Consider the following 25,594-nt stretch of genomic DNA (forward strand, 5'->3'; position numbering starts at 1 on the left):
CTGTGGAATCTGAGTTTTATTTAAAATTCCAGATGGCTGACTGTCCTTAGTTGAGTGTTTCTTCTTTTTTTTTTTCCACTTTTTTTTTCTGAAGTGGCTGTTCTCAACATCAACGCCATAGTTTGCTTTTTTAAATGTAGTTTTAAAAATTAATGATATATTATATAGTAAAATGAGCAGCTGTTGTACCTAATTGTAACATGTGAATAATAAGCATTCTCACCGTTTGTCTGTTCAGCCTAAATATGATTTCTTGCAGTGCAGAAAAATCTCCTTGGAAGCTTTGTCATTGTCATTTTACTTTAAGTTAATGCTTGCCTATTTTAGGTTCCCTGTGATTTTTTATCTCAGCTACCCCTGGTCCCCAGGAAATTTCTAAAGAATTTTTCAAGGCTGATTTTATTTGTACAGATTTTACCTGTATATTTTTAAGGTTCAACCAAAAAGTTGAAATGAAAGTAAGTTTAGCTGTCACCCCAGATATCATCAGGCATTTTTAAAAGGTCTATTATTATGTTTGAAGAGAAGCTAAAGTATCTTATTACAGGAGAAAGCAAAGAGCATTTTTCTGGGTCTCTAGAGATGGCATTTCCTGTCTCTCCTCTGATAGGAGAAAAGAGCTGTGATGACTTCACTCCGTGCCTCCGAAAGAAGTGCTTATTATCTTTTTCTAGAGAACAATTCCTCTTTATTTAGAGCTTGGAGACACACTTTTTAGATCCACACTTGCTATCTGCCCAGCGAAGAAATGTTTGACCATTGTTTGTTAATAAACAACAAACACATCTGGCAAGCTGGTTGGTTTGTTTAACTTTTTAACTGTTACGATAGCTTTTCCGATTAAAGGAGGGAAGATGGAGCTGGTTACAAAGGGCCGCTGCTATTTAGGTCGCGGGATGCTCAGAACTGTCAGAAGGGCTTTTGTTCCATCCATTAGTTTCCTAGGGGATCAGGCAGTACAAGGTTGTTTTTGTGTGTTGTAGGCAAATCCATTTTGGAGGAACACATACTAGGCAAGAAAGACTGGAAGGAAAATCAGTGACATCTAGATTTTTTTTCTTAAACTACATGAAATGCAATCACAGGTGTAGTTCTCAGGTAATTGTTTTGGTCCCACTGAATTGTGGTGTCATGGGGTGTGTTGTGACAGGAGTCCGTCCTGGCAAAAAGCTCACCAGGAACATCAAGCAAGGTCCACACCATGCTTGAAAAATAAATTCATATTTATTTTTGAACCTTGGAATGAAGAAGTGACAAGAGAGTTTACTATGCAGTAGATTTTCAGTAAAAATCATCCTTCATGCTTCCAAAAACATGACCTTTTTTGGAACACTATTGTCTTCAGAGAAGATTCCTTTGCTAGTAAAGCCCAGTCCACCTTTCCTGTGCCGTGTCCGTCACTTCTCCATGTTCTTTGTGTGCGTTTCCTCTCCATCAGGACGGCCCTGGCTGTGAGGGAGCTTTCGTTTTGTGAAAACATGCATTTCAGAGTTGCTGTCGAGTTGGAGCGGAAGCTTAGAGCCCAGCTCTGAATTGGGTGCCGAGCTTTTCTTTTTCTTTTTGTGTCTGTCTTTGAATCTCGAAGTAAGATTTGGGGGAATGGAGGTATCTTTTCTGCAAACTGCAGAACACAGGGGACCTGCTTAGGAAATGGGGCTGGTCCTCTGGACTGTTTGGGACAATGACGAGAGACTCTCAGGGCCGAGGGGCACAGCTGAGCCTTGGTCTCCCTCCGGAGCCTCCTGCCCCCCTACCTCCCCAGGCCCTCCCTCCCTCCTTCCTTCCATCCTTCTTTAAAACGATACATGTGGCTTTCAGAAAACCTGTACTTCCTCCAAAGCTCCCTAACTCTGCTCTCAGCTTACCTTACTCCTCCCGAAGCCCAATCCTTTCTTGTTTGTTTATTCCTACCTTCGACTCCATTTCTTTTCGGTCCTATCCCTGTGTCTATTATGAGACTTGAAAAATGAAGCCCCATGGGGCTCCTCTAGACCAAAAAATTGCTAGATGGATAAACCTTGCTGTCAAGAGGTGCTTAAAATGGTGAAACATGACCTCAGAAGAGAGACAAGAAAACATTCCCTTATAAAGGAGCACTGTTCTTAAAAAAAAAAAAAAAAATCTGATTTTGTCTCCTCCTCCCTGGCCTCCCAGGAGTCAGCTACCTTTTGTGACTCGGCTAAGCCATAGGCGCTGACGATTGAGAGAGAAGGCTCTGAGGCTGTACCGAGGGGACCTGTCTGTGCCTGTCCCCCTTTCACCGTGCCTTCTCTACAGCACACCCTTCCCAGCCGTGCTTACCTCGGCGGCCAGAAAACAGACAGCACATTCAAGCCTAGTCATTGAGGGAAGGCCATTTATTAAAAGGAGCATTTACCACTTGTGGAAAGGGCTCAGGAAAAGCAGTGAGGGATGGAGCGGTATCCCCAGGCTAATCATTGGTGGGCAGCTGCCGTGGCCCTGGGTCTCAAAGGGCAAGGCAGCCTTGAAGGAACTTCAGAGATCAGCTGCAGAGGTGCTGCCTGACTGGAGCTGTGGCCTTTGGTCAAAGGACCTGGCCAGCCCCTGGCATCCTAGCAAGGGAAAGCTGCAGATAGAAATTCACGCCCTCTGATATGCCAGAACCCTCTCCGTGGCAAATCTAACAGAACCAGAGGGCAAGGGCTTCTGCCCACGTAGTCTGTGCAAGTCTGAACAACCTTGGAATCACTCGGACCCCTCCGTATCTCACAGCCCACCTCTGATCTGATTCGCCAGCAAATCCTAGTCGTTCTCCTGATCAAAGGACAGCCAGAATCTGAGCCTCTGTCACCACCTGCACTGCTACCCCATGGTCCAAATCTCCATCATTTCCAGGGTTGGAGAGAGACTCCCACCTGGAACCTTCCTTTACGGCATTTACGGATCCCCCGCTCATTCATACAAAAACCCTACGAGACCCTGCACAGGCTGCCCCTTTCTTCTCTGACCCCATCTCCTCATTCTTGAGGCTCACTTTGGTCTGGCCCTCTGGTGTCCCTGATGGTCAACACCAAGCGCATACCTGCCTCAGGGCCTTTGCAGATGGCAGGGAGATGAATTTTAAGCTTTAAGAAAATCTAAGTAATGGAAACATCTATCCACACAAAACTTATACAAATGTTTGCAGCTGCATTATTCATAAGAGCCCCAAACTGGGAACAACCAAATGCCCATTAGCTGGTGAATGGACCAACAAAATGTGGTATAGTCACCCAAAGAAATATCACGCCGCAATAAAAAGGGATAAAGTACTGATGCGTGTGATCACGTGGATAAACCTTGAAAACATTAGGCTAAGTGAACATTATGAAATAATGAAGGCATGATGTCAGTCACAAAAGACATCATATTGTACAATTCCATTCATATGAAACTTCCAGAATAAGCGAATCTATACAGACAGGAAGTGGTGTGGTGGTTGCCTAGGGCTGGGGAGGATGGCGGGTGACAGCTAAGAGGTATGACGTTTCTTTTTGGTGGGTGATAAAAATGTTCTAAAATTGACTGGTGAGGGTTGCCTATTTTGTGACTATACTAAAATCCATTGAATTGAACAATGTCAATGGGTGAATCTTTTGGTATATGAATTACATCTCAAAGCAATTAAAAATAAAGATCAAAGTGATTGCCGTCTTAATAAAGCATTCCTGTCATTTTTACAAGTGGTGTATGTAAGTCTTAGCATTCAGTATTATTATAGCTAAAGTTTGAAATTCAACTCTTGACTATTACTGTTTTCATTTCCCGTTTATTTTTTAACTCTCCAATTTCTCTGGCATGCACATGCTAGATATTCAATATTTAAATATCATTGAAGTTGGGCTTCCCTGGTGGCGCAGTGGTTGAGAGTCCGCCTGCCGATGCAGGGGACACGGGTCCGTGCCCCGGTCCGGGAAGATCCCACATGCCGCGGAGCAGCTGGGCCCGTGAGCCATGGCCGCTGAGCCTGTGCGTCCGGAGCCTGTGCTCTGCAGCGGGAGAGGCCACAGCAATGAGAGGCCCGCGTACCGCAAAAAAAATAAAAATAAAAATAAATAAATAAATATCATTGAAGTGGATGAATTTTTCTTTTCTCAAGTGTTAATATGAGAAAGAGGGGGTACTAATTATGGGTGTGTTCCCCCCTCCAGCACTTTCATGATGGACGGAAGGCACAGCAGCACATAGAGACTTGCTGGAAGCAACTAGAATCAGTAAGTGAAAACCCAACCTCTCAAGAAATGTCTTTATAGATTTTCTCGTTTGAATTTAACTTAAGCTTGAAGCAACCAGTAGTACAAAACAAACAGAGACACTATTTATTGTCTCGAGAGATTTTTATAATTTGAATTTAACTGGTTTCTAGAAATCATTACTGAAAGTAAAATGTTAAGCCCAAAGGAGTTCAAGCAGAGTCTTTTTCTAAAAATCATACGGAAAGAACAAAGATTAGACAGTTTGGATGGAAATAAATGTGGATTTTAAAATAACTTCCTGAAATGATGACACGGAACAAATCAGTTTGGAGAAGAAAGCTTTCGGTGGGGGGGGGGGGGGGGGGCGGATGTCGATAAAATTACATCTTCTCATAAGAATCTCATGGTTTCATTAAAAATTACTTTCCCCGCAACCATCTTCCTCTGCTTTTAGAGTAAAAGACGTTTTGAGCGGGATTGCAAAGAGGCTGACCGAGCCCAGCAGTACTTTGAGAAAATGGATGCTGACATAAATGTTACAAAAGCAGATGTTGAAAAGGTAAGGTGAAAGTGAGGGTCTTTCTTTCATTTCCCTTTTTAACGTTCATCACGTATCCTCCCAGACTGCTGGTCCCCAAGTTCTCCTTTCTGCTGCAACCACAAAAGGCCACTTTACTTGGGATCATTTTCGTTTTGTGTCAACGGAGGGTTGTTGGCGGTGGGGTGGCAGGGGGAGAATCTAAAATTTGGGGAGTCTTTGGTGTTATGATTTGAGCAGTTTGTTGATTTATTTAGTCATCAGGATGATAACACGGAGACTTAGACCATGAACATACCTTAGGGGGTGGTTTCCGCAGACCGTGGTTCTCTCTTAATGGCTTTTCAAAGAAAAAGTCAACCTCTTAAAAGCTGGAGCAGACTGTCCAGTGCCATCTGGAAGAGCTCGGCTGCCTACAGTGCTTCTGTTAAAAAGGTAAAGAGATTCACACGAGTGGCCTGTGTTCTAACGGACTCATTCAGGTTGATAACAGGTTGTACTTGAAGGCTTGCATTGGAAAGTCCTCCCAAAAGCTTTTCCCGAAATGGACTTGTACTGGCAATTAGGAATATTATTATAAAGCTTGTACTGTGTCTTCCTGTGGTTCCCTCTGTGTTTCTTCCCTGGAAGTTAAAGTTTCTTTTTATAAAAGTCATCAATGTTAGTGTAAACAAAACTGGGCTATTAAATAACAGTATTCATTCGTGACTGCCCAGGGCTACTTTGGCATTCACAGACTCATGCTTTAAGTGGGGTAAAACCCTGCTTTTTTGCAGATTTCTTTCACTTTTGCCAGATTATTTGGAGTTGAATTTGCTCAGAAAATAGTGTGAATTAGTTATTCATTGCCCAATTCTGCCAGATTCCTTGCTTAAAGCCTAGGTATATATTAGCATGCCTTCCTCTAAAATTATCTAATATATTAGAAAACACATTCTTAATGTCTATATTTGATCTTGAGTGGAGACATTTACTTTACCAAAAGATATATTAATTTGCTGGTAAAGTTACCCATAAATTACCATAAATTTGTTATAAGTTCTCATAAAATATTAATTCCCTGAAGTATTTAATATGTTATTCCATTAAAATAGATTGACCCAAAGTTTATCAAAGAAACATTTGTGGTTAAAGGAGGTAAAATCAGTATATGTGTCCCAGAAACATGCCTGGCACAAAGGTATGCATTCTGTAGCAAATATTTTATTACCCTAAATGTAAAATTGGAGTGATTTTTATTTATTGAAAGACTTTTTAAAAGCCATTACTATTATGACCTTGTCTTAGAAAAACAGCTATCTATCCTTGCTCATTGTAGAAATACCTGAAAATACAATCAAATGAAGTGGGAGAAAAAAATTAAAACATCCAACTATGGTTGATAAAATACCTTTCAGAGCCTCCACCATTCCTTCCTGGTCTCTAAACAAAGGTACTTTACTTTTTTTTTTTGGCCGCGCCGCATGGCTTGCAAGATCTTAGTTCCCTGACCAGGGATCGAACCCGTGTCCCCTGAAGTGGAAGCACAGAGTCCTAACCACTAGACCACCAGAGAATTCCCTCAGAGCCTTTTCTTTAAAAAAGATTATGTATACTACACATGTACAGTGTAAAGAATAGTAACAAAGGGAACAGCTGCTAATCCACAACCTATCTTAAGAAATAAAAATCTTATTGTTGCCTTTCAAGTCTCCCTTCCTAACTTCATCCTTCTCTTCGCTCTAGAGGTAAACTTTATCCTTAATTTGGTGTTAATCATCTCCTCGCTTCTTCATAGCTTTACCGTAGGTGTCTGTATCTCCAAAGAGTTTATTTCATAATTTTGCGCGCTTTTCACCTTTATAGAAAGAAAATCAGGGCTTCCCTGGTGGCGCAGTGGTTGAGAGTCCGCCTGCCGATGCAGGGGACACGGGTTCGTGCCCCGGTCCGGGAAGATCCCACATGCCGCGGAGCGGCTGGGCCCGTGAGTCATGGCCGCTGAGCCTGCACATCCGGAGCCTGTGCTCCGCAACGGGGAGGGGCCACAACAGTGAGAGGCCCGCATACCACAAAAAAAAAAAATCCAAAAAAAGAAAGAAAATCATACTTTCATTTCTTTTCTTGTGACTTGACTGTTTTTCATTTGATATTATGTTTTTCACTTAATTCATGTGGACTATAGAACACATAACTTTTATATATTAATTTTAGAGCCAGATGCTTGCTAAACTCTCTTTTGATTTCTCTTTTGGGGTTTTCCGTAGAGACAGTCATAACAGCAGCAAATAATGACAGTCTTATATCTTCTGTTTCAATCTTTATGTCTTTTATTTATTTCTCTTATCTTGCTCTGCTGGTTACGACCTCTATTATGCTGGCAGTAGCAGTTATTGTGGACTTCCTTATCTCGTTCTAGATTATAAACAGGGTGCTTCAAATGTTTCCCCATTAAGCATGATTATAATATACCCTTTATTGGGCTAAGGGATTTCCCTTCTTTTTCTATTTTGCCAACAAGTTTTTTTTTTGTTTTTTTTGTTTTTTTTGTTTTTTTTTTTTTGCGGTACGCGGGCCTCTCACTGTTGTGGCCTCTCCCGTTGTGGAGCACAGGCTCCGGACGCGCAGGCTCAGCGGCCATGGCTCACGGGCCCAGCCGCTCCGCGGCATGTGGGATCTTCCCAGACCAGGGCACGAACCCGCGTCCCCTGCATCGGCAGGCGGACTCTCAACCACTGCGCCACCAGGGAAGCCCCAGCAAGTTTTTTTTTAAAGCTTGGCTTAATATTGAACATCATCAAATACCTTTTCTGCTTCCTTTAATCCATTAACGGGTAGATTACATTATTAAATTTTCTTGTATTGAACCAAATTAGCGTTCCTCGGATGAATATAACTAGGTTATGATGTATTTCTTTTTATACAGAGCTGAATTTATTTTGTTAACATTTTAAGATTTTGCATCTATAGTCATTGAAATTGATCTGTAATTTTTCTTTCTTGGCTGTTCTAGTTTGCTTTACTTTTTTTTTTTTTTTTTTTTTTTTTTTTTTTGCGGTACGCGGGCCTCTCACTGTTGTGGCCTCTCCCGTTGCGGAGCACAGGCTCCGGACGTGCAGGCTCAGCGGCCACAGCTCACGGCTGCCGGCCCCAGCCGCTCCACAGCATGTGGGATCTTCCCGGACCGGGGCACGAACCCACGTCCCCTGCATCGGCAGACGGACTCTCAACCACTGCGCCACCGGGGAAGCCCTGCTTTACATCTTTTTAGTTGTGGAGTGTTGCTCTTTATTCTCTGGATAATATATGTGAGATGAAATTAACTGTTCCTTAAATATTTTGTAATCCTTTATTGTGGGAGAGTTTCTAACTACTGATCCAATTCCTTTATTGTCTTTTTCTTTGGTTGATCCTGGTATGTTATATTTTTCTAGAAATATATCCATCTCATCCCAGGTTTTCAAATTTAGTGGCCAAAAGTTGCCCATAATATTCTCTCACCTTAATTTTTTGCTGCATATATTGTGTGTCCCCCTTATTTATTCCTAATATTATTTATTTATACTTTTTGGGGAGGGCCTTTTTTTTTAATCAATTCTTATTTATTGATTGATTTACTTGGCTGCATTTGGTCTTAAATGTGGCATCTGTCATCATCGTTGTGGCATACGGGATCTTTCAATGCGGCGTGGGCTTCTCTCTAGTTGTGGCACGTGGGCTCCAGAGTGCACAGGCTCAGTAGTTGTGGCGTGCAGGATTAGTTGCCCCACGGCATGTGGGATCTTAATTCCCCGACCAGGGATCGAACCCACATCCCCTGAATTGGAAGGCGATTCTTAACCACTGAACCACCAGCGAAGTACTGGGAAGGGTCTGTTTTGTTTTGTTTTGTTTTAATAATGTATATATATTTTAATTTTTATTTACTTATTTATTTTTGGCTGTGTTGGGTATTTGCTGCTGCGCACGGTCCTTCTCTAGCTGTGGTGAGTGAGGGATACTCCTCTGTGGTGCGGTGGCTTCTCTTTGTTGCAGAGCACAGGCTCTAGGCACACGGGCTTCAGTAGTTGCAGCACATGGGCTCAGTAGCTGTGGCTCACGGGCTCCAGAGCACAGGCTCAGTAGCTGTGGCTCACGGGCTCCAGAGCACAGGCTCAGCAGCTGTGGTGCACGGGCCTAGTCGCTCCACGGCATGTGGGATCTTCCCCGCCCAGGGCTCGAACCCGTGTCCCCTGCACCAGCAGGCAGACTCCCGAACACTGTGCCACCAGGGAAGTCCGAGGGTCTGTTTGTTTTTTTTTTAAAGGACATTAATTGTCTTCATCTTTTATTTATTTGTTTGTTTGTTTTTGGCCATGCCGTGCAACATGTGGGATCTTAGTTCCCCGACCAGGTATCAAACCGTGGTCCCTTCAGTGGAAGCGCAGAGTCTTAACCATTGGACCGCCGGGGAAGTCTCGAGGGTCTGTTTTTTAAAATCATTTTTTATTAGTATTTTACAAAAACCAAAAGTTATCTTTATGGAACTTCTTTTTACTTTCTATTTTATTTATTTTCTTTTTCTTCTTCCTCCTCTTCCTCTTCCATCAATATCTTTGGATTTATTTTATTGCCCTTTTAAAAATTTCTTTCTTCAGATGCTTTCCTCATTTCAACTTTTCTTCTTTTCTAATATAAGCATTTAATGAACAGAGTTCCCATTTAATTACTGTTTTATTTGCAACCCACGGATTTTGGTATGCAGTAGTATTATTGTTCATTTCCTGATATTTTTCATTTCTTTTACTATTTAGTCTCTCCAGTAATTTATTTGGAAGCATATTTTTAAATTTCCAATTGTATGACGTTTTTAAACTTATCTTTTTGTTAATGATTTCTAATTTAATTGCATTGTGGTTATAGAAAGTCTGAGTCTGAGACTTCTACGTTTGTTGAGACTTGTCTTATAGCCTAGTACAGGGTCAGTTTTTATAAGTGTTCTCTAAGTAATTGAAAAGAATGTGTATTTTCCATTTCTTGGTTGCAGAGTTCTACATTTTTTCATTAGAGCAAACTTGCTGATTACCCACATCTTCCCATCATTAAGGATTTTTTGTCTGCTTGTTGTAATGTATTTTGATAGAGACATGTCACTCCTTTGTGCCTCACTTTCCTTGTCTGTAAAATGGGAACACAGAAGGAAACGATTGATGCGAGTGTTGGTTGACATAATATGTACAAGATACTCGAAGCCATCTATGGCAGTGGCCAGTGATCATTACATTAACTATTGCGATGGTAACGATGGAAGATTTGTCATTTTCTGTCCATTTTGCTCTTCCATTGTAAAGCTGTTTTATTAAAGAATAAAGTTTAGAATTGTAATGTCTTCAATGTGATTTAATTTTTCACTGATTTCCACAGTCATGCTTTATGCCTTGAAGTCTATTTTACCCAACATAAACCAGCCTTTTCTTTGCGTCAGCATTTGCCTGGCAAGTCTTTCCCATAGTTTTAGTCTACATGTTTCTTTGTTCCCATATTTAGATGTGTCTTTTGTAAATGGCATATAGCTGGATTTCTTTTTAATACAGTCTGATGGCCTTTACCTTTCACCTGGAGAGTTTGGATGGATGTTTACCATCTCATTTTATTTCTATCTGTTTCACTTTTTCTGTTTCCTTCCCCCTTTCCCTGATACTCTCTGTTTCTTGCCTTCTTGGATTTTTGAAAATTGTGTTTTGTTTTCCTCATTCCGTTTACTCCTCTACTGCTTTGGACATTATGTATTCTATTTCTGTGCTTTATTTGGTAAACCTAGACTGTTTTTTTTTTGTCTGCATTGGGTCTTTGTTGCTGTGCGTGGGCTTTCTCTAGTTGTGGCAAGTGGGGGCTACTCTTTGTTGCAGTGTGCGGGCTCTAGGCACGCGGGTTTCAGTAGCTGTGGCAAGTGGGCTCAGTAGTTGTGTCTCATGGGCTCTAGAACGCAGGCTCAGTAGTTGTGGCGCACGGGCTTAGTTGCTCCACGGCATGTGGGATCTTCCTGGAGCAGGGCTCGAACCCGTGTCTCCTGCATTGGCAGGCGGATTCTTAACCACTGCGCCACCAGAGAAGTCCTAGACATTTTAACATATATGTTCAGCCTAACTATAAAGTAAATTAGGGTCTTTACTAATGTCCACCCAAACAACTTTAACTAAAACCAGCTCCCTCTTAACATTGCAATGTATTTGTGAATATTTTTGGTTCAACTGCATTATTTATTTATTTTTTTATAGTTCTGTAAGTATACTTTCTATTTTCTTTTTTTTTTTTTTTTTTTGCGATACGCGGGCCTCTCAATGTTGTGGCCTCTCCCGTTGCAGAGCACAGGTTCCGGACGTGCAGGCTCAGCGGCCATGGCTCACAGGCCCAGCCACTCCGTGGCATGTGGGATCTTCCCGGACCGGGGCGCGAACCCGTGTCCCCTGCATCAGCAGGCGGACTCTCAACCACTGTGCCACCAGGGAAGCCCCTATACTTTCTATTTTCTTTGTTCACCATTTCTTTTTGTACCTGGGGTCTTATTCCTTCTTCCCAAAGGACACCTTTAGAAGTTCCCTTAGCAGAGATTTATTACAGTAAAATCTCAGTTTTTGTTTGATTGGAACTGTCTTTTTTTCACTTTCATTCTTGAAGCATGATTTCTCCATGTGTACAGCCCTAGGGTGATTGTATTGCACCTGGAGGGTCTTACGCTGCCATCTTTTGACTCCCGTTTGTAGTTGAGAAGTCACAGTGTGTGAGAAGCCAGTATAATTGTTAATCCTTTGAAGATAATGTCTCTTCTTTTTAATAACTATAAAGATCTATTTTCTTGTCTTTTTGTCTTTAAAATAGGGGTGACTTTCTTTATCTTTCTTTTGATTCATTGGGCTTATTGCCTCCAGATTGGAATTTTCTGATGCTTGCCTATTCCTCATTCTATTGTTTCCATTGGAACTCTGATTATAAGGCATTAGTTAAAATATCTACTCTATCCTCCATGCCTATTAAGCTATATTTGTATTTTTCATCTGTTTGTCTCTCTCTTTCTCTGCTGTGTTCCATGTAATTCCTTTAGATATAACTTTCATTTCAGTAATTCTCTCTTAAGCTGTGTCTGATCTGTGGTTTAACATGTCCATTGAGTTTCTAATTTCAGTTGTTACATTTTCATTTCTAGAAGTTCTTTATAGTTCTCTTTAAAATCTATAGAGTTATTTTCTTGTTGCTTTGTCACACCCTTGTACCATATTTTACTTCTTTAAACATACTAAACACACTGACTTTATATTCTCTATTTGATTAATTTCAGTATCTACAATTTATGTGGGCCTGTTTCTTCAGTTTGTTGTGTCTGCTGACTTGTTTCCTCCTATATTTTTGTCCTTTCTTCTATAATGCCATAAATGTGTTGCTGAAAAACTTTATGTTCTGCAAAAAAAAAAAGGTGCTAAAAATAATGAACAGGACTTAGGGGAAAATAGGCTTAGAAATAGATCACTCAGTACTTACAGAACTTTGTAACCAGAGAACCAACAAAACAACAATCCTAGTAAAACAACTAGCATTTGAATTGAGTATCACAGCCCTTGTCCTTTAAGATGTAGGTCCTTCTGAGTATTCGGGCCTTAAGACACGTAGGTCCTTGGAAGCATTCACTTTCAGCAAAATGAAAAATCTGATCCTGGATAAATACTTCCTGCACTTATTTGTTGTTCTGCCACAGGTGGAAATATCTTTCCAGATTGTGCATACGTAGCTTTACCAGGTAGTTCAACAGAATGAGTATTGTAGCAGTTCTTGAAGCCACTGAAGCAGCCACTAGTTGCAATTCTGTAGATTTTTAGCCTTTTTTCTTTCTTTTCTTTTTTAATTGAAGTATAATTGATGTACAATATTATATTAGTTTCAGGCGTACTTAGCCTTTTTCTTAAAATCTGCATGACGTCGCTAAGGCTTACCTGTGATTGCTTCCAAGCATTAATTTACTGTGAAAAATTGCATATAGACTGGCAAGGCTTCTATGTTGTACCAACATCATTGCCTTATATTTCAGTCACAGAAGAAAGTATGTCACAGCAGAAAAACATGTGAGATTCAAAACAGAGTGTGTGTGATCATAAATGTGCGTTTCTTGGAATTTCATCTCTGGCCTACATTTAAAGTGGGTTCTCCAGGGAGCTGGCATTACCTGGGGTCACTACCAGGCCAGGACTGCATCAGTCTGAATTTCCAACTTGGGGTTGGGGATCCACACATGCTGTGTGAGTTCTAGTCCTTTGTGATTGAAAAACTTCCAGGATGACTTTTTAATTTTCCTCCCTCAGGTCAGATCCAAGGTAGTTAACTTAACAAATGTGCAGTTGCTGGGTCCAGTTGCAGCTTTAGGACTTTTGGAAGGTACTACCAAATTGAACTGCTCTCCTCAACTATTTTAATATTTCCAAGGATGTATTATTATTTCTTATACATAGAGAGTCATTTTGTTATTTTTATGGAAGTACTATTTATCTCCTCCCTAAAGATGTGATAAATTACTGGATTTTAGCATCACAAATGTTGAAGCTCATAGAGCAATGTCTAAACATTGGAATTCTAAGTTATTCTTAAGTTATTTTGCTTATGAGTATCACTTGAAGCAATTTCCCCAAATTTGTAATTTCCCCAAAACAAACTGTGATTTGATTGTTATATCAGTTTTTACATTATCAGCAGTGAAGCCTCTTGTCAGTAACAAGCTGAAAGGATGCAGTGTTTCAGTTCTTATGGATACTTAATGTAATTTCCCATTTTGACTTCTAATAGCCTTCAGATCTAATATAAATGTCTTTTCCTCCAGTTTCTGCCCATGATTAAATTATCCAATTGTATTCAAGATCACTCCCCCTCCTTTTTCCAGCAGTCAGCCCCACGACACTTGGAATGCCATGCCTGTGTTTATAAAGACATTGTAGCTGCTCCCACCATGAGTAGGATGGACTTTCCTAAACTACGCTTGTGTTTGATGACACAGCTCATGGGAACTATATGTGCATGCATCTTCTAAGCTGCGTAGGATCTGGGTAGGAGCCTGATTTTCTTCTTCTCCTTTTGGGAAGTTAAATGTTCTGCAGAGGGATTGGCTCTGTGTGTTCAAATTGCCTAAATCTGCTCGAGTCCACGTTTTTGCTTTGTGTTCAGCATCAGTGTGTGGCCAGATGTTTAGTCATTTGCTTACAAGAGGGTATTTGTTAGCCTTGAGGCACCCAGTTTAAGTAAATGTAAATTTATACGTTGAAAGTAGGCATAAGAAAAAAAACTGACAGTTTTACCTCTGGGCCAGTGAACATATTTGGATGTTGTGAGGATGCCATGTGCCTTAGAAGAACGATGGAGAAAGAAAATAAGTTCAATGGAATGGTTTTTATGCCACTGTCAGAAAGCTTTGGATTTGAAGACTTGGAATGAGTTGTAGTGACTTGAAATTAGTGAAGCTGGCTATGTCAAAGAACCAATAGAGGTTGGAATAGGTCATCTCATGGCTCGTGACCCATACGCTCAAGTTGAAGGTAAACCAGACTTTTTTCCTCCTTTTTAAGGAGATGGAAAAGATAGTCCTTACTATCTGTCTTGTAATATTGAGCAGTCGAAGGACTGCAAGGGAACATGGAAAAATCAAACCATATAATGTCTTACTCAAATATAGGAGTCTCTTGTAAAAAAAATTAAAGCACTGAGGATAAGGTGGAAGTATTCTCTGCTGTCCAGCCCTCCACCTCCCAGACCCTCCTCAGAGGTGGTCACTCTCGCCATTGGTATGTGTCCTTATAGACCTTTTAAAATAGGTTTTTATTGAGGTGTAATTTACATACCGTAACGTGGCCACATGTTACGTGGACAGCTCAATGAGTTTTTACATATATATGAAATTGTGTGCCACCACCCCAGATAAGGGACATTTCTAGGACCCCAGCAGGCTCCCTGGAACCCTCCCCCCACCCCAAATTTATTGTAATAATAATAATAACTGTTATTCTGACCTCTGACATATATTCGTTTAGCCTATTTCTGTACTTCATACAAATTATATAATACGTATTCTTCTGTTTGACTTCTCTAACTCAATATGATGTCTGTGAGATTCATATTTTTGTCATGCGGGGGTGGTTTGTGTTGCCGTGTGGTACCCATTGTGTGGATGTACCACAATTTAGCCATTCTCAGGTTGGTAGATGTTTGGACTGTTTCCATATTGAGACTAAATTAAGAATAAAGCTCCTAAAAAAGAATAAAACTCCTGTGAACATTTTTATACATGTCAGTTGGTGGCCATGGTCTCTCCGCCATGGGCGTGTACCTGAGGTGAGGTGGAACCCTGGGTCACAGGTGCGAATTTGGCGCAGTGCACTGTCAGAGCTTTGACAAAGTGGCTGTACCAACTGACACACAGCGGCAGCTGCTCCTCGCCCTCATGGACGGTTGGTATTCTCAGTCCTTTTATTTTAGCCGAGAAGACGCCGCAATGAGAAGCCCACGCACCACATCGAATAGCAGCTCCCGCTCGTGGCAAGTAGAAGAAAGCCCGTGTACAGCAATGCAGCCAAAAATTAAAAAATAAAACATTTTAAAAAAAGAAAAAATAAAGTGCAGTGATTTAACTGCATTCAAGGTCAACATTAAAATTTATTTATTTGGCTGTGCCAGGTCTTAGTTGCGGTATGTGTGATTTTTAGTTGTGGCACAGGGGATCTTTAGTTGTGGCATGCGGGATCTAGTTCCCTGCCCAGGTATCGAACCCGGGCCCCTTGCATTGGGAATGTGGAGTCTTAACTGCTGGACCTCCAGGAAAGTCCTTTAGCTCATTTTAAAAATAGATTTTCTTCTTTTTGGTATACAGGTGCTCTTTATACACTTCGTATATGAGTGTGTATGTATATGTGTGTGTGTGTGTGTGTGTGTGTGTGTGTGTGTGTGTGTGTGAGTGTGTGTGTACATATATACATATGTATGTATGTATATACTAATACAGTTATCTTTACTTACCCCCAGTAAAGCCTTCTCCATGCCTTTAATCGATATGTGGGTCATCTTTTATTTAAAAAATTTCATCATTGCTATTAAAATATTGTTGTGTGATGGAAAAAGCCTAGACAACCAGGATATTATCATTTCCAAGTTACACATTTTTAAGGATCAGGCTTAGAAATACAGAGAACCCAGCTCTCCGTGGCCCCATCTCTCAGAAGACCAGTGCCATCAGATTGGACGTGGTGCCAAAGGACCATTTAAACTCTTGACGTATTCTCGATTTGGGGGGCCGGGGGTAGAGTATAGTGTGTAAAGAGGTGAGCCAGAGACTACTTTTTAATGGAGTCAGTATTTCAAGCTTTATAGAGTTTGGAGATTACTTGTGGAGAATCAGAATGCTAAGTAGCCATTAATTTATTTTATTAAAATGTTTCTAGTAATTTTTTTCTTGCAGTTTGCTGCTGCTTGGTATAGCTTTTCATCCAACTGAATTCCAAATTTGTCTTTTTCTATTTAAACATGGGCCCCCAAATGAGTTACCGTAGATATATATTTTTTAATTTAAGGGAATTCTAATGGAATCATGATTTCATGGCCTTATTGTCATTTTTCAAAAGCATCTAACTTGTTGACAGAATTCCTGAGTTGTGAAGTGTTCCCATCCATTCATTCCCTCACCCATTATTTGTTGCCTGTGTGCCGGTGAGGTGTGGTGGTGGCATAGATACCGTCGTGGAATCACACAATCCTTGACTTTAAGGAATTTGCCTTTCATTTTCTTCCTAATACTTAGTGACTGTATGGTGAATTTTCCCACGTGCTCCCTACATACTTCTTGAATGCCATTCTGGTGACAAACACTTTAAAGTGGGGTTTGATCTGTCGCTGTGCTTTGGAATAATAACATGCTAGACAAATGGGTGAGAGGCAGCGCCTAATCTCTGCTTTTTCTGATAATGGTGCAGCTGGCTAGTGCGGTGCTGGGATGAAAAAGGAAAAGGTTATCAAAATGAATGGAATGTGAACTAATATTTCCGAACAGAGAGAACAGTGTTTTCTAAATGCATGCATTAAACTGAGTTCATCCATGTCAGGCAATGAATAATTCCCTTTCTCGAATTCGCCCTTGCCTCGTGACTGTTGGCTCTTACATAATTTCTAAATGCAAAATAGGGTATTGTTTAACGGAAACTGCAGTTCATGGTTACAAGTGGCCGCAGAAATTGTTAGTGAGCTCAAGTTATGGTTTTTGAACTCTGGCATTCATTTCTCCTTTTCTTACACGTCTAGTTTCATTTAACTTGTGTGATTCTTTGACTGCTGACGTCTTCATTTTCTGGGCAGTTGTTTGCCATCAAACGGTTAACTTGGATTCTTAATTCAAATTCAGTGCCGTTCTGAGTGTTGACTGACCAGAAGAATTCTCTGTACACTGTGAGAAGTTGCCCTATTTGGCCTAATCATGAGTTTTACTGTACAACCCGACTTAAGGAAATGTTTTAAAAGTTAAATTAATTTAAAATGCTGACCATGAGCCCTTAGAACTGTGTATCCATTTCTTAGGGAGTTTGCATTCCATTTTTGTGTGATATTACGGCTTCCAAACATATTTGGCTTTGAGCATTATTAGCTTTTAAATTCCACATAGATGCCCCTATCGTGAAGTAGAATAGGACATTCTGAGTCATTTATGAATTAAGGTAGAATTCTAAGAAGTATGTGATGAAACTTCACGTTTCTAATGGCAATAAAATATGCATGCACTCTTTTTATGTGTCATATATTACATAATAGAATCTTTTAAAGAGAAAAATACAATTTTAGTAAAGAATCTATGTCAGTGTTAAGTAAGAATGAAGGAATTTACTTTGAACGATTATCAGTTTGATAATTATCTTGATAAAACAAATGAAATTTACTAGTTTAGGAGGTTGTCCTCAGTTGGAATCAGGGATGCCTGCTCTGTGAAGCACAGGCAGGACAAAGTTGGTTCTGTTCTAACTGAAGCCAGCTGAGTAGCAGAGTGTTAAATTTTTTTACCATTTGGGGAAACATTCTCTAGCAAGATGACTACTTTAGTTATTGTACGTATAAGGAATTGTACTATTAAGTTTTTTTCTCTGCCCTTGCTGTAACCACGAGGTTGACATCTTTATTAAACATGTTAATATTTTTGGGGCTTTCCCCAAATTTGATTCATATCAAATGTCTGACTGGTTATCTGAAGGAATTGTTCGCTGTAACAATTTAGAAAACAATTTTTTTTTTCAAAAGAGGAAGTGGTTTGTATGAATGCAGGAAGTAAATTTCTCAACGGCAGCTTGATCTTTTAGTGTAAAATTGCTTTTGTTTGCAACAAGAGAAAAATGTATAGAATAATGGATATCGTTGCTGCGACCTACTCTTTAAAAGTGGATCGGTGTTCAAGTCAAAGATTCTAGAAAAGTCATCTTTGTTATCCTCTTGTTTATATCTGTCCTGTAAGCAGTCATATCTGTAGACTTTATGTTCTGTTTATTTTGCTCCTCAGCGTGCCTATATTAAATGAACGTCATGAATGGTTTCAGTTGTTTTGATGCTTAATGTTTGTCCTGAGTAATACGGATATGTTTTCTTCTTTTTTGATGCTTCGTATGGGAAATGGAACTTAATGGAAATTTTTCCCAATTATCAAATGTGGAATAAATGTATTTATATTTGGAAACAGGACACAACTTTGAATATTAGTAGGATTTTCTTTTTTAAGGCTGTGCCACTCGATATTTAAACAATGAATTTGTGATAGGAATGTTGAAACATAAAATTGTTTACTCTGGTTAGATGTTTCACATACACGTATTCTTAACGTTGCATTCAGCTCCCAGTTTTAGTTCATTTGCTAGCAATTACTACAGCCTCTATGTTGTTGACCTTAATTTTCGCTTCTTTGCTTTGGAAATAAGTGGTTTTTACACAGCAAATGGAGTTTGGGTAAACAAACATTTAAAAAGTAACAAGGGGGCTTACCTGGTGGGGCAGTGGTTGAGAATCCGTCTGCCGATGCAGGGGACGCGGGTTCGTGCCCCGATCCGGGAGGATCCCACATGCCGCGGAGAGGCTGGGCCCATGAGCCATGGCCGCTGAGCCTGCGCGTCCAGAGCCTGTGCTCCACAGCGGTAGAGGCCGCAACGGTGAGAGGCCCGCGTACCACAAAAAAAAGTAACAGGAATGTCAAAATCTCAGAGCATCAGAAATGTTGGGGGGTGGGGTGCTCCCCAAAGTGAATGTATATAAAGACCAAATACTTTTAAAAGCCTCTTCAGTGAACTATTTCCGGTACGCATTATGTTACTTACATGAAAATGCTAACGCGAGAATCTATCTTAGCTTTGCTTTAGTACTCCTACAACAAGCCTCTAAGTGAATGTTCAAGATAGCAACAGAATGAAATAAGATGATAGGTCATTCCCATACCCTAGATCTGAAAATAAAAGTGAACTGAATAAAACATGAATACAAATATTCATATTATATGAATATATGAACTTGAATATAAAATAAACTAAATAAATGATATTTACTTATTTGAGTGTGTGTGTTTGTGTTTGTGTTTGTGTGTGTGTGTGTGGCTTCAATACTTGGCATTTCCTTTGTGCCCCTCATTGTTCTAAAGGCTTTTGTACGGCAACTCATTTAATAAAATATTTAAATTTTTACTGATAGTAAATGGTCTATCTTGGCCAGGAGCTGGTTCTTAATATATTTTTTTAATTAATTCGTTTTAGTTTTTGGCTGCAGTGGGTCTTCGTTGCTACGCGTGGGCTTTCTCTAGTTGCAGCGAGCAGGGGCTACTCTTTGTTGCAGTGCACGGGCTTCTCATTGCGGTGGCTTCTCTTGTTGCGGAGCACGGGCTCTAGGTGCGGAGGCTAGAATTGCGTGCCCCCTGCAGTGGAAGCCCAGAGTCTTAACCACTGGACCGCCAGGGAAGTCCCCAATTAGGTATATTTTAAACATCCTAGACATTCTATTAGAGTATTTATTGAGCAAATAGTTCAGAGCATCAGTAAGATTATAATGAATACCTTTCTCGAGGGCCTTGGTTAGCAGATAACAAAGAGACAGAGAGACAAGGAAAACTCGAGTCAATTGCAGTATCAGATAATGTGTATAACATGCTAAGCTGCGGGGTGAAGATATTCAGAGCAGCAGTAGTTTAAAAATGATTAATGAGGTACATCATATGTGAAATCACCTGGTCTTATGACCAGCAAATACTAGGAGCTTAAGAGTTGCTCATAGATTCTGCAGCTGAAAAAGCTCCATGTGGATTACAGGTTGTTGGGATAGGGCTGAAGGAAGAATCAGGACTTGAGTATGATGGATGGGTAGAAATTGAATGGATAGAGCAGAGAGGGAGCATCTGAGATGGAGAGAACTTCGTCCCAGGCATTGCGGGAAGCGTGCTGCTGATGTTGACAGAACGGGGAGTTGAGTAGGATCTCCCAGAGAGGTGACATGAGAACGGATTGTGAAGGATACTAAGAGTGAAATGGGAGAATGAATGTGATCCGCATGAAATGGTATTGAACCTACTTCTCAAAAAACTTACACTGGGAACATGTTTTATTTTTTTCGAAGAGGGTTTCAGTCCTTGCCATAATTCTTTTATCCCTTTATAGATAAAAAAAGGTAAGGCTATACAGTGTTAAATTTCCATTAACCTGGGACTTCCCTGGTGGTTCAGTGGTAAAGAATCCACTTTCCACTGCAGGGGATGCGGGTTCCACCCCTGGTCCGGGAACTAAGGTCCCACGTGCCGCGGGGCAACTAAGCCCGTGCACCGCAACTACTGAGCTCGCGCACCGCAACTAGAGAGCCCGCGTGCCCCAAACTGCGGAGCCCACGCTCTCTGGAGCCTGTGTGCCACAACTAGAGAAGAGAAAACCCACACACCACAACTAGAGAAAAGCCTGCACTTCACAACTAGAGAGAAGCCTGCATGCCACAACGAAGAGCTTGCACACCTGAAAGAAAATCCCACGTGCCACAAATAAGACTTGACACAGCCATAAAAATAAAATTAAAAAAAATTTTTTTAATTACCATTAACCTAAAATGGCCATGCTGGATGTGGGAGAGCTAAGACTGAAGCACATTTCTATGAATTCTTTGTGAATTCAGTGTCCTTGCCAGTGTACCGTATGATTTCACTCCTGGTTTATATTAAACGAGCTCTTAATTGTTAGCCACTGCTCTTGCCTGCAGAACTAGGCTGGTGGTAATGGGTTGGGATAAGGTGATAAATAGCAATTGACATGAAGCCTCAGTATATACTAGGGGCCCAATAAGGAGAGGTGGACCCAGGGACCATCTCAAGGGGGCAGCCATGTCTTCACCATCTATCCACACAGCCAGAGACATGTACTAAGGCAGGCCAAGTGTTGTTACTTCTTGCATATTCCTCCTTTCTGGGTTAAATTCCCTCCTTTCTGAATGATAGGTTGTTTTTATTTTCTTCCATAAGGGTTTGTGAGTAGTAAGTTCTTTATTTGTCTGAAATGTTTTTATTTTGTCCTCACTCGAATGTGATGGTTTAGTTAGGTATAGAATTCTAAGCTGACAATGATTTTCTCTAAACATTTTGAAAACCTCATTCCATTGTCTTTTATCATTGATTGTTCCTTTGGGAAGTTGGCTAACTACTTAACTGTGTTCCTTTTGTGGGTATTTGACTGTCCTCCCTAGCTCTTAAGACCTTATCATTGCCTTTGGTGTTCCGTGGCATCACTGTGATATTTCCAAGTACAGACTTTTTGTTTCTTATTTACTCTGCTTGGGGTTCACTGGGGATTTGTTCCTTTCATAAATGTAGGAAAACTCTCAGGTGTTAACTCTTCAAATATGCCTTTCTTTCATTCTCTTGAATTGTTGGTTCTGGGGCTCAGATATGTATGAAACTTCTCATTCTATTCCCCATGCTTCTTAACTTCTTTTTCCTTCATTTCATTTCTTTATCTCTATATATTACACTTTGTGTAACTTTCTCAGCTACTTCATGAGTCCTCTTCAGTTATTCTATTATTTAACTGATTTATTAAGTTTTTAAATTTCAATGAGTGCATTTTTTATTTCTGGAAGTTCCATTTGCTTCTTTCTCAGATATACTTCATCTTTACAATGTCTTTCATTTTCTTGTGATTTCTGTTGCTTCTTTTATTTCTTTAACCCTTTTAAATGTTCTTGTTTTATATGTTCTTTAAATTTTTCTTTTAGCTCAGGTTTTTAAAAAATTAATTAATTAGTTTGTTTGTTTATGGCTGCGTTGGGTCTTCTTTGTTGCACACGGGCTTTCTCTAGTTGTGGCGAGGGGGGCTACTCCTCATTGCGGTGTGCGTGCTTCTCATTGCAGTGGTTTCTCTTGTTGGGGAGCATGGGCTCTAGGCACGCGGGCTTCATTAGTTGTGGCTCGCGGGCTCTAGGCACGCGGCCTTCAGTAGTTGTGGTGCACGGGCTTAGTTGCTCTGCAGCATGTGGGATCTTCCCAGACCAGGGCTTGAACCCACGTCGCCTGCATTGGCAGGCAGATTCTTAACCACTGTACCACCAGGGAAGTCCCTAGCTCAAGTTTTTATGGTGATAGTTTTTCTCTCTACTGTGTCAGCTCTCACAGTAGTTTATTTCCTTGTGCATTTATGATTGTTAATATTATTATTTTTTGTATGAGCATACCTTCAACAGGGATGGGTTTTTCCTCTGGGAATCCCTTAAAAGCAGGATTGTGGGTGTATCCCCACCACCATTAGGGTTTTGTATTTATTTTGGCCAGACAACCTGGGGCCGATTTTTATGTTAATTTCTTGTGGTGGAGATTTCTTGCAACACCTTTATGGTATACACAGGCTTAAGGTTTTGTTTCTCAGAGGACACTCTTACCCCACTTCATCCCATAGCCTGATACCTAATCAAACTTCTTTGCTGTCTTCTTTGACCACTAGAAGTTTTGCTAGGTGTTGCCCAGCTTAAAGAATGCAGAGAAAAGTAGTACTGTGGTCAAAATTCAGGAAGGGCCTGTAATCTTTTATCTTGACCTATTAAGAATATATTACTGAAAATAACATCTGTAAGATTTTTAGTATTAAACATTCCTGATTAAACATCTATTGTGACTTGGTACTAAGGATGAACAGCTGCTCACCAAACACCTCAGATTTCTCTTTTTTTTTTAAACTGAAGTGTAGTTTTTTTAATAATATTTCATGTGTACAGCAAAGTGAGTCAGCTATAAATATATATATATATATATATATATACTTTTTCAGATTCTTTTCCATTATAGGTTATTACAAGATATTGAATATAGTTCCCTGTGCTATCTAGTAGGTACTTGTTGTTTATTTTATATATAGTAGTGTGTATCTGTTAACCCCAAATTCCTAATTTATCCCCCTCCCCTTTCCCCTTTTGTAACCATAAGTTTGTTTTGTGAGTCTATTTCTATTTTGTAGATAAGTTCACATGTCTCATTTTATTTTAGATTCCACATATAAGTGATATCATATGGTATTTGTCTTTCTCTGACTTACTTCATTTAATGTGATAATATCTAGGTCCATCCATGTTGCTGCAAACGGCATTATTTCATTATTTTTAACGGCTGAGTAATATTCCTGTGTGTGTGTGTGTGTGTGTGTGTGTGTGTGTGTGTGTGTGTGTACATATATATACCTCAGATTTCATGGTATTTCATTTCTTTCTCTGGGGTATATAACATGATTAATTTTTTTTACTCTTCTAAGGAATATATATGTTTTGTAGAACTGCATTCCAGAGTGCTTTCAGTATTTTTGCTCTTCACAATAATGCCACAGCGGTAGAGAATGGTGATCATACAGGCATCAACTTTCCAGAATCCAGGCTGTTCTCTTCAACTGTGCATATATGGAACCTTGTGGTATTAACCTTGTGCATGTCATATTTTGGGGTGACGTTACTTATTCAGGGGAGAAAGGGAAGAGAAAGAGATCATCAATCTCAACCTACTATAACTAAAAACTCAAGACCCTCGCCAAGAATAATGTGTTAGAAGCCAGGGAGGAGGAGGGGGCAAGTCTTGGAGACCATGATTTATATTTTACCAAGATCTCTGAGCTCATACCAAGTTCGTTTTCACCAGCTTAACTTGGAGGTATGCCAGCATTAAGAGCAGCCATATCAGCAGTGGCTTCTGTTTCAGCAGAAATTGTCACTCACCTTCTAATTCTACTTTTTAAATAAGGCAACTGGGGTATAGGGAAACAGAGGGCCTTTTCTTAAAACTGTTTAGCAAGTGAATGGCCCCTGAGGGATTGAGATGCTGGTCGCATTTGCTATCTTTCCATATTCTCTCCTTCTATTTCAGCACTAAAGTAACCTACAATGCTGGGGCTAGAAGTTGTAAGCCTGTTTCAAAAAAAAAAAGAAATCAGGAAATTGCTGGAATATTTCAAGCATATTTCTTTGGTTAACTTATTTTGAAGTTTTTCTGTGTTCTGTATTTTAGCTGCCCTTATAATTTATCAAAGACAGACTCATTGTTTTGGCAAGTCCCGGCCTGGAAGTCTCCAACAAAAACTCACGGTGCTCTGTCTGAATAGGAATTTTTAGATGCATTTTAGTCTTGAACTTGAAAATGTATTCTAGATGCAACAGTTTGCTGGGAAATTGAAACAATGCCATTTATCATACAACAACATTACTCCAGACAGAGCGCTTTTCCATCTCTTCCTTTGTTAATATCCCTCCTACTATATCTTTCAGAGCTGTGTGTGTGTGTGTGTGTGTGTGTGTGTGTACCTCAAAGGCAAGCCATACCTCTTCAATCTTTCACTGTTGTTTCTGGAATTCTACATTAGAATTTGTCTCTTTCACTAAGCTTTTTGGCAAAATAAACTAACTTCATCACTCTTTTCAGAAGTGATCATTATTAATGTTTTATTTTTATAATAATGAGATTATACTGTAAATACTGTTTTAGAAACTTGAAAAAAATTAAATTATATATAGCTTTCACTTTCCCTTATTAAATACTCTTTCACATTATTTTTCTTCCAGGCTACACAATAGTCCATCAAGGGTATGACATATAATTAACCAATCACATTACTGGACACTGTCTCAAATTATTAGCTATTATAAACAATATTGTGTGGATATCTTTTGTGAACACTGAAAATTATTTCATTAGGATAAATTCCCAGAAGTAGAATTGCTGGGTCAAAGACTAGGGTGAAATCAGTTTTACTCCTAATCATTGACAAATCATAGAGAAATTCAGTTTACCAGTTAGAAATTCAGGGATTCTCAATAGATTGCTGTTTTTCTGGTCTCAAAAATACGTAGAGGAGGGGCTTCCCTGGTGGCGCAGTGGTTGAGAGTCCGCCTGCCGATGCAGGGGACGCGGGTTTGTGCCCCGGTCTGGGAAGATCCCACATGCCGCGGAGCGGCTGGGCCTGTGAGCCATGGCCGCTGAGCCTGCGCGTCCGGAGCCTGTGCTCCGCAACGGGAGAGGCCACAACAGTGAGAGGCCCGCGTACCGCAAAAAAAAAAAAAAATACGTAGAGGAGGACTTGGTGGCGTAGTGGTTAAGAATCCACCTGCCAATGTAGGGACACGGGTTCAATCCCTGGTCCAGGAAGATCCCACATGCCGCAGAGCAACTTAACCCGCGCACCACAACTACTGAGGCTGCGCACCTAGAGCCCGTGATCCGCAACAAGAGAAGCCACCACAATGAGAAACCTGTGTGCAGCAACGAAGAGTAGCCCCCGCTCACCGCAACTGGAGAAAGCCCGCGCACAGCAATGAAGACCCAACGCAGCCATAAATAAATAAATAAATAAATTACTTAAAAAAAAAA

General features: G+C 40.3%; 1 protein-coding gene across 8 annotated transcripts in view; it reads left to right on the plus strand.

The window, feature by feature from the left end:
* The window catches only part of FNBP1 (formin binding protein 1), a 141,232-nt gene that overhangs the window by 75,549 nt on the left and 40,089 nt on the right, over window positions 1–25,594 (plus strand). For all 8 annotated transcript variants that reach the window (XM_032634750.1, XM_032634745.1, XM_032634747.1 and 5 more), the window contains exons 5-6: window positions 4,152–4,214; window positions 4,651–4,755. In XM_032634750.1, coding sequence (XP_032490641.1) covers window positions 4,152–4,214; window positions 4,651–4,755 — 168 coding nt within the window. The remainder of the gene's footprint in view (window positions 1–4,151; window positions 4,215–4,650; window positions 4,756–25,594) is intronic.

Source organism: Phocoena sinus, chromosome 6 (assembly GCF_008692025.1).
Source record: "Phocoena sinus isolate mPhoSin1 chromosome 6, mPhoSin1.pri, whole genome shotgun sequence".
Classification (NCBI taxonomy): Eukaryota; Metazoa; Chordata; class Mammalia; order Artiodactyla; family Phocoenidae; genus Phocoena; species Phocoena sinus.